This window comes from Micropterus dolomieu, linkage group LG11, assembly GCF_021292245.1.
Source record: "Micropterus dolomieu isolate WLL.071019.BEF.003 ecotype Adirondacks linkage group LG11, ASM2129224v1, whole genome shotgun sequence".
NCBI classification, from domain to species: Eukaryota; Metazoa; Chordata; class Actinopteri; order Centrarchiformes; family Centrarchidae; genus Micropterus; species Micropterus dolomieu.
In genome coordinates this window covers 13,334,404-13,344,314 of record NC_060160.1, presented here as the reverse complement: position 1 = coordinate 13,344,314, position 9,911 = coordinate 13,334,404, and the positions used below count along the sequence as shown (strand labels likewise).

Genomic DNA, 9,911 nt, shown 5'->3' with positions numbered 1-9,911 from the left:
ACAGAGCTAGACATCTTCATTTGAATTATATATCAGTGCCCTACATTAATCATTTGAATCTCACAATGAGAAAAATGGAAAGGAAGAAATTCGGACATAGACAGGTAGCCAAACATTTTCAAGGGGATTTGATATCAAATGCACAGAATTCAAGCTTATATCTCCAACAGCATGTTCGCCAAAACAGTGTCTGAGATAAAGAAGCCCATTTATGGCGCTTCATACACAGTAACCTCTGTTGGCAAAAACGCTGCAGTACAGCATAGTACAGAGCCCAATCCTTACAAGTAGGTCATGGGGGGGTGGGGACGAGGGGGTGCAGCCCATCTGGAGCAGTGCATTCTGAGTAGTTGACTGCAGATGAAGGGAAGGCGGCGTGAGGATAAGCGCGCTGTACTTAAAAACACCCTTGCCAGCTCCGTATCTTTTTCCTTTGCATTTTCTTTTGGTCTCTTGAACCCTGATTGATCTTACGGAGAAACATCCTGCCAAGCCACTTCACCCCCTCACAGGGACGGAGCACGATCAAGTAACGCATATCAAAGTGTAGAAGGTATGCATTTGTGAAAATGTGCAAATACACACGAGGTGCAGAGTATATTACCTGAGCAGACCTCGTGGTAATTGGGGTTGGGTGTAAAGCCGCCGGCGTAGCCCACTTGTGTGGAGAAGACTCTTGAAAGCTGCCAGAAAAGTCTCTCTGCTCCCCAGAAACAGCCCATACCTGGACATAAAGACAGCATGCAAACACACACAGTACTGGTGCTTCTGTGCTACCATTCCATTCATAGAGAGGCCAACGTTTTACCAAAATGTGTCATTACCACAAAGTGGTAACAGAGGATTCCATATTGAGATTATTTTCATTTCAAAAATGCGTGATTGTGCACTCTCACCAAACATGATGGTCTCCATTCCTACTGGAAAAGGTTCCACAGTGGGATTCCCATTGACTGCATGCTTGTCTGTGAAGGGAAACAGTGTGCAAATGTGAAATTAGATCATAAAACTGTATTTCAACAGTACAAATTACAGTATGCGAGTAAAGAGGCCCATTAGTGGCTTCAACTAGGGCCTGATAGGTCTGCACTTTGTTACAGGCTGACTGACCCAGGCCACAGGATCAGAGGCTTTTGTGCTGGAAGACATTTAAGTGATTACACAGCTTTGACCGCCATTCTATCCCTGCTGCCCTCTCCTCAATACCCACAATTAAACACAATCATGCAATAATTTTCTGATCTTGTCCCTTACTCCACTGCATATCTTTGAATGTGAGTGTATTAAGTGCTAGGCTTGGCACCATTGGGTGTCCACAAAGTGAACCAAAGACGACACTTCAGGGGCACGCACTTGTATAACCTCACGAGCGGGGAAGGGCCCCGCAAGCACACCCAGTGCTGTCCTAATCTTCGTCATGTTATAAATACCGCCTAAGTAAAACAAACTGGAGTGCTGAGAGGTGGCAGGGGGGTGGCACTCTACTGTGTTGCGTGGAATTAAGAGCGCTAAAAAGGAAGTGTGTGTGCGTGTGTGTATGCATGTCTGTGTATCCCACAGATGTGTGAGGAGGATTAGGGTTTAAGAAGACTGAGGTGACTTAGCGTGCAAATCTCCACTAAGCAAGGCTGGTTTGTACTGCAACCACTAATATTAGTCTACAGATAAACAGGCCACCGGGTACACTAAGAGCTTAGAGCAAGCATCCATTGTTGGTATGTGCCTAAGTTCAATGAGTGATTGCTCTCTGGCCGCTCAGAAATACGATGTGTGACATTGACCTGAATACAAACAATCTCTAATCTGATACAGTAATAATAGTTCATTTCCCAGATAGGCCTGGGATAATCTCTGGCCGAAGATTAGTTACCTACAGTTTATTACAGACTGAATTATTACTGTGAAGCCAGATAGTATGGAGGCATTGATAAGAAACATGCCTCAACCCTAGAGATTGACACGTGTTTTGAAGAGTACAGGAAGCAAAAGAAGAACCACTTCACTTGAGCTGATCCCACCTGTCTTGGCGTGCCACCTAAAGGGCACTTTTTAATTATTATACAAACATGTTTGGTTTTCTCTGCAGTAACAGATTGCAGAAGCATAAAGGACTCCTGAAATGTCACAGAGGCCTGGCTGCCTTAAGGCAGTCCCTCCCTGCCCTCCTGTTGTGTGACAGTTCTGTCTTTTAGCGGCAGATTGTTTGGCACTGCCAGGTCATGTTTACCGGCACAGTTAGTTGCAATCAAAGTATATCTGTGTCAGCGACCGTGCTGGCTAAATATTCTCAGTCCACGGGGGTGACTCAAGGTGGTGGGAGGACAGGAAAAATCTCCATCCTTCTTCTGTGAATTTGCCTCATCTCCATCCTCTGCTCACTCTCACCCTCTTGTCCTGTGTTTCTGGCCACAGAGATAAAAAGTACTAAAGTTGCCAAATGACAGAGAGAGAAAATGAGAGAGTGAGAGAGAGACAAGTGTGCGATAGAGGAGGAGGAGTGGGAGGAGGAGAGAGCCTTCTGCCAAAACAATAAAAGGAGTAAATAGCCAGTGAGAAGCAACAGATGAGGGTAGCAGAAAGGCAGTGAAGGATTCTTTTGGCTTTCAGACCACCATGCCTTCGGGCACTATATAAAAAGACCAAGCACTTCATCCAAGAGAGAACACAGAGAAAACAAACAAGCAAACAAATAAACAAACAAAAAAAGAGAGAGGTAAAAATGAAGACAGCCAAGAACACGCCGACACAGCACTGTCCAGAGAAGCCAATTGTGAGCCAAACCTCCCCGCCCTCTCGTCTTCTCAGCTGCTCTCCATCTTCCCTTCACACTCTCTTCCTCGCACCACCTTCCCATCATCCCTCGCTCTCTCCTCTTACAAACACGCGCACAACCGCCTGCACGCACACAAGCACGCAATCAGCCGCACAAATCACTCGCACACCAACCTCTGCTGTGGGTATTTCTCCCATGGAGCAGCTGGCAGAGGTCCAGGTGGTGCCAGGCAAGCTCCTTTCACTGTGCCTAGCCCAGCATTCCCCCCTGCCAGCCCAGCGCCCACACCCCATTCTGCCAGAATTACCCCACCTAACACACACAGGCACAGAGAAAGAACTGGCTGAATACCCTCACTACGCTGCCTCACTACGCCAGGAAAAGAAAGAACTGAAGACGACAAAAAACAAGCAGGGAGGGTGACTGACTGAGCTTACAAAAGGAAGAAAACAGGCTGAATATGGGGGAAGGATTTTTTTCCAACTTGGATGAGATATGGGCGTAATTTCTTTTGTGCGCCTTTGTTTGAGGATATCTGAAAAACGCAGTGCACGCTATACAGTACAGCGGGACTGAAGCGGAATACTTTGGTCACCTTTTGTTGCTTTTAGCATGGTGGCTGTAGGTGGCTGGACCTGAACCAAAACATCGGACCCGGTGCCCTGCCACTTTGCTTGTATCGTGATTACCATAAGTGAAGGGCACAACAACCTATCTGTTGCTTTGCGGATAATAAACTCCAGTTTGACTTGTTTCGGCAGGTATTTAGTCTTTGTTACTCTTCGAGTCTACCCGTTGTCCCGTGTTTCTCACCCGTAAAACTGAAGTCCAAGCGCTGCTGCCCCCTCATGCAGAAACATGGGAGAGGTTCTATCCCTGGGTGCCAAAACTGGTAACGGAAAGGTTGATTTCCAGGCTGCTCTGTTTATTTCCTTCCAAAAATCCATTCTCTCTCTCTTTCTCTTTCCCTCTCTCTCTCTCTCTCTCTCTCTCTCTCTCTCTCTTCCTCTTCCCTCCCTCTCGCTATTCCTCTTTCTAGCTTCACACAGGTTGGCAGAAAGTCAGGCACGAGTCGTCGTCGGAGGCTGACACTTTATACTGGTGCCAACTACCCTCTGTTGTATGGGAGGATGGGTAGGGGTGAGAAAGAGTGGGGCAAAAGAGGGGAGGGGAGGAAAGCGACAAGACTGGTGGGAGGTGGTCGATTTTTAAAATACAGTAAGAAGTAAAGAAAAATGATGCTGCTGTGGCCTTAAAACAATCAACCCAACTTGGTGTTGTGGCACATGCATACATTTGAGGCTGCCTCTGTTCAGGGTGGGAAAACTTGTCTAGACTCTAAAAGTACAACTTTGAAACCATCCATGCATGCATTCCATACATAGAAACGGAAACAGTTGCTATGGAGAAGACTACCTACTAAGACACTGGCTCTACTATCTCCTTCCAGCAAGATGGAGGCACATCCTGTTGGGGCCTGCTCAAATATCTTTCTGACTCACACGCCGATCTGACGAGGAAAGGAAGTGGATGGAATCCACCTGATCAACACATATAAAATAAATGTACCTTTACACTTTCCCTCTGCAGATACACCAGAACAAATCTGTCCATTGTCTATATCGCTTATCAGCTTCACAGGGGGCGAGAGTCAATCCCAGCATGCATTAGGCAAAATGCAGGTTCCAGTTTAAAGGGTCTCCAACTAACTTAACGGAATGTGGGATGGAAAGCAGAACACATGAAGGAAACCCTTCAGGAGAGATGGGGAGAACACACAAACTCCCTGTTTTAGGTTGGGTCAGAACACAGGACTGTCTTGTGATGAGCAACGGTCCTAATCAGTGAGTCAAAGCGCTACCCATGAAAAGATTTCTCATTTATTTATCTACTGTTTGTATACTTAATTTGCATGCTTTCCCCATTTACTTATATTCTATTTTCTTCCCCACTGAGTTTACTGTAAAAGCTAAAAAGCAAGGGCATCTGGAGATAGCAAGGATGGGAAAACAAGAGAAAAATAATACATCTTCGCCATGAACCTGCTTTAAAGAGTTATAGTGAAGCATGTAACAGAGATTGATTTTGGTCAGCTGACCTCCACCATCCTGTTTGAAAGAAATATTGGCAGTCTATCCTGCACTGACTCAAAATAATAGCTACTGTGCCCCTACCATGTAGCAATCTGCCACTGGATCATTCTCGCCAAGGTCACAGAGTACATTATACAGACTGGAGCGAGGGAGGCAACGCAGGATGTCTGAACAAGGAACAAGGAGTTTCTTTATAAAAGAGGCTGGAGGCGTAGATGAAACTTTCAAAATTAGTGATCTTCATTGTAGTGGGAGGACAAATGTGTGCACTCACACACAAGGCTGGGACTGCACAAGGCATATGTGGAGACCGTCCTTGCAATCCCTAAATTACTTATGCTTACTGGCCCACACCAGCAAACACAGAAGCATGCTATTCCAACACACACATACACACACAACAACGACCCCGTCCCCACCTAAGCTGCCCCCCACGGTGTAAGGGGAGGAACAGATTTCTGCCATGCGGTGTCTCCGAGCTGCTTCGACAGACGGAGCAGGAACTTATGACGGGGTGGAGCCTTCATGCGCATAATGCCCAGATGGGCCCCTGGACGCTGCGGCACTGCTTCCTCCTATGCACTAACACCCAGCTCCCACAGTGCACTTTGTGGAAGCCTCAGTCAGAAGACAGGGACCAGGTTCAAACCGCATCATGCTTCTATCTCTGTCGAATACTCCTACGAGCCCTCCTGTCCCAAAATAGTCAAAAGAAAAGCTGAATGAAAGGATAGAACAGGCTGATATGAGAGGGAGAGGTTTGACTCTGTACTACACAACAAGTACTGCTGAAATTATAAATAGGAAGCAAAAGAAGGAGTATATCCTCACATGCACTGAAACCAATAAAAAAGCAAGTGAAACATCAGGGTGTCCAATACAAACGCTTTAAAAAAAAGTGACAAAACTTGGTTATTTGACACTAAAGGTATCCTTTAGGTATAGGTATCCTTTAGCATCTGTGTCTCATAGAAACGCTGCCGGAAGCGTCTCTATGAGATGCTCTGGGGCGTCCTGTATAGACCGGAAGTGCTAGTTAGCTAGCGGTAGCTAGCTAGCTACGTTCGTGATAAAGGTTTTTACAGCCCCCCGAACCACCAACCCTTACTATAACCATCAGAAATGTTAGTACCTAAACCTAAGTCACTGACTTTATGCATGTTGACCGTTGCTGCAATGTAGCAAACGGGGGTGTTTCATACAGACACTGAAGGGTACCTTTAGCGTAAAATCCTTATGCTTTGTCATGCTGTCTGAAAACGTCAATTATGACACATTAAGATGAGAATGCGTTGATGTCTCTGACAGTGCTGAGAACTTCATCCATACAGACTTGTTTTAACCTGATTTCTTCATCAAGTATTTGAAACAATCCCACCACACGTCCCAAAAGGCTTTTGCTGCTGCTTCAGATTTTCTGGGTGTCTCAAAGATTTCATTACTGCCCAATAACTAAATCATAACACACCAAATAGGCTAAAACGTGGCCATAACCCAAAGGGAGAAATCTCTGTGGATGAAACACATGAAAATGTTCTGCTAAGAATCAAAAAAGTGTATGATACCTAATTTAAAGTCTGGTAATACTATAAAATTTTAGTTGTAATAGTAACTTTTAATAGCACAAGGAATATAATAACTGCAAATCCAAATAAGTGCCTCAGAGTCAGTGTACCTAATCCACTGACTTTTCTACATAATGAGTCAAGTCAGCATAAAAGGTAGCTTTGCTTTGTGAACCTACAACAGGTTTGTTAATTCTAAAAAATTTTTTTGAAATAACAGAAATATCCTGTGTTTTTCATTTCAGACAGCACGAAATCATGCCTCTCACCCCTTGACATTTCCAACAGAGAGTTGTGTCAAGATAAATGCTGGCCAAAGGTTCTCAATTTTCACACATCAAGGACTCCCTAGTAAAAGACATTTTAAACACCAGACACACACTTGGAAAAAAGTTTCGACCCTTTTGTCAACTGTCTTTTCTGCAGAATGGAAAAACTAAATATGTTACTAAACTTTGGTAAAATAGACTATATATCCAGCTCAAATTCTAACAAACAGACCTACTCTTTGCTGAGGATGCAAAAGTAGATGCCTAAATTTTGCCATACAGTAGGGCTGAACAAAATATCTGTCTATCTATCAATTATCTATGATTTGCCATAATAGAATGGTCATTTTTTTTTACATCATTATTCCCATTTTCATTGAAAAACAACAAGGCTAATTATGGCGTGATTTTTGAGTATTTGTACCAAACAAAGATGTTTTCTTAAGCCTGTAGAATATGAGTGTGGGTCAGGATGGGTCTGCGATTTGCAGTAGCCTATGTCATATTGGGATTTCTATAAAATTTCGATTAATTGTTCAGCCCTAGTTAGGCCTACCACATCCCGTAGGCCTAACATCCAACACACTCTTGGAAGAAAGTGCTGTAACAGTAGCCTACTGTCTAGCTGTCATTGTAATGTCTGTGGTAGGCCTATATCATATTTCCTTTCCTTTCCTTATCTGAAGGAAACGACATGAGGCAATTTTCTGTCGTTTTTATTTATTTATTTTTCTGTGGCACGTATCCTATTTCAAGCACATGGGGAAATTTGCAGTTTCAGCCCGTGCCAACTCCATGATGTTGGATACAACTTGTCAGCCTGTGTTATTTACCTGCCACGACCATTTTCTCCTCTCTTCCTTTCAGAGCGCGGTCTCTGCTTGGCAGCTCAGTCTTATGTGCCATTGAGTCCGCGGCAGCGATCAGCGACACAAAAACTAGAAGGAGGAAACAAGAATGAGTAAGACTATGTGTTATGTGTTTGGGAGAACACCTATGAAAATGGCAGAGTCTTCCGGGATGCCTCAATAACGCCACACTGCTACATTTTCGGTGAGGACGGGAGAGGGAGGGAGGGAGGGAGGGATGGAGGGACGGCGGCGAAAACGCCATCAATATGAATATTCATCGTGCGTGGGCAACGTCGTGCACAGCATATTAACTAATCAAGGGGTTAATATGACTTTGGCACAAAAGCCTACAGCGCACCGTGTGCGGGAACGAAATTAAATTTAAATAAATATCCAAGCCGTTCTGCATGCAAATGAGCTCGCGCCAATTATCAGCTCTCATTCTGTGGGAGGTGCTTCTGGTAGATCAAGTTGGAGTATGGATGTATGGTAGAGTAGCTCTCCTTTTGTGGTTCATTTTACATGCCTATTCTGGGTTAATCCTGATGAGTAACAGCTTAAAGAGTCCACTGGTAATAGCCTACAAAGTGGCTCAAGCACTGCATGTATTATTCAAATGTTAAAAAAACGGCACAAACATTTATCAGGTTTGGAGACGCTCTCTATTTTCTGGTGATGTTCAGGTTGGTTGGTTCGCATCTGTTGATGTAGCCAAAGTCATAAAACCTTCATCACTTTAATAAATAATATTATTTGTCTTCAAGATACCTGGTCAGTTGATGGTATTCTTAAGGCGACAACATTGAGGTAAAAAAACAAACAAACACACTACTGCATGCTTGCTGTAGTTTTACGCGGGAGAACATTGCCCTCAGGGCTTTGTGTCAGAAATCCTTTCTGCTTTTGCCAGAAAGCCTCACTTCTTGGTTAGGTTTAGGCACCAAAACTACTTTGTTATGTTTAGGAAAAAACAAAGGCAGAAAGCTCCGAAGACACCACCACATGCGCTGCAGTTTAGTCCTGCAGGAGGTTGCAGATTGTTGTCAAAAGTCTTCAAGCAAGTCATCAGTCACCTGGACAACCATGCAAAACTGAATGTTGACGTCCAGAATGTGCATCAGTCATCCAAAGCTGGACATGATTAACATTCTGTTAAAATCAAAGACGTGTTGAGCTGAAATGATTAGTGATCGACTAATTAGTGATTAGTGATTCAGCAACAATTTGGTCATATTTCAAGTAAAATTTCCAAACTTTCTCTGGTTCCACCTTCCTTAGTGTGAGGATTTGCAGCATTTGTCTGTTTTATATCATTGTAAACTGAACATATTTGGGTTCAGGACTGTTGCTCTCTGATTCTCTACTGTAACCTATCAAATAAAGGCAAAATGCCCCCAAAATAATATTTTTAAAAAAGGTATTTAGAGTCACTGGCATTTTTGTTCTTGCTCTGAACCAGCCATCATACCAGTTACAAAGAATCCAGGGCATTGTTCCTATATCCTGCAAGCCAGAATAACATCACACCCTGCTGCAATTCCCCTTTCCTCTTTCTCTTCCTCTCTCTTCCCCTTTCTCCCTCTCTCATCTGCCGGGGAAATGAAGCTCAATCACCTGCGGAGGAGCTGAGGGCGGCACAGGGGACTTTGCAATGCAAATGCCAGGTAATTACCCGAAAGCTAGAAGAGTGGAAGCACACAGATGAAAATAGAGCAGGCAGAGAGAGAGAGAGAGAGAGAGAGAGAGAGAGAGAGAAAGTGAGGGAGAGAGAAAGAGATGAACTGAGCACTGGGTTCACATGCCTGTTGATGCAGGATGATTGGGGTGTTTTGGGGGGGTGTGAGGATGCAGGAAGAGGAGAGGGGAGGAGGGGGGAAAAAGGTGATGAGAACCCCATACAGAGAGCCCACAGTGTGTGTTAATTTCCTCCCTGTGCATGCTTCTGTGAGTGTATTCCTCTAACAAATGATCAATACATTTTGTATTTTCCTGAGTCTCTGCTGTATGCTGTGATGGAGGAAAGATCTACTTTTATTTCAGAAGAATATCTGCAGTGAATAAAACCAGTTTCTTGCATAAATGCGGCAGCATTTTGAGTAGCGTAGTAGAAGTGTGTGTGTGTGTGTGTGTGTGTGTATGCTTTTTGAATGCAAGTGTTTGCACTTGGGTGCATGTAGGCATATCTGTTTAAGAGCTTGTGTGCACCATTGTGCGCGTGCTCTGTAATGGGCACTTGTGTATGTAGTGTATGTGCGTGCGTGTGGCGGGTGACTGCATATTTGTTTGCGTGTGTGATTTGTGTGTTGTAGCGGAGGATTTAGTGAGTATGCCAGCTTGCAGCTGTTTGATTGTCAGTGAGT

General features: G+C 44.2%; 1 protein-coding gene across 1 annotated transcript in view; it reads right to left on the bottom strand.

Annotated features, from left to right (window-relative positions):
- Positions 1-7,763, bottom strand: part of si:ch1073-358c10.1 (mitochondrial peptide methionine sulfoxide reductase) — a 35,201-nt gene extending 27,438 nt beyond the window's left edge. Inside the window, exons 1-3 of the mRNA XM_046063582.1 lie at positions 7,534-7,763; positions 897-965; positions 605-724 (exon numbers count right to left, since the gene is read on the bottom strand). Of these exons, the coding sequence (XP_045919538.1) occupies positions 605-724; positions 897-965; positions 7,534-7,606 (262 nt within the window). The 5' untranslated portion in view covers positions 7,607-7,763. The remainder of the gene's footprint in view (positions 1-604; positions 725-896; positions 966-7,533) is intronic.
- Positions 7,764-9,911: the final 2,148 nt, after the last annotated feature.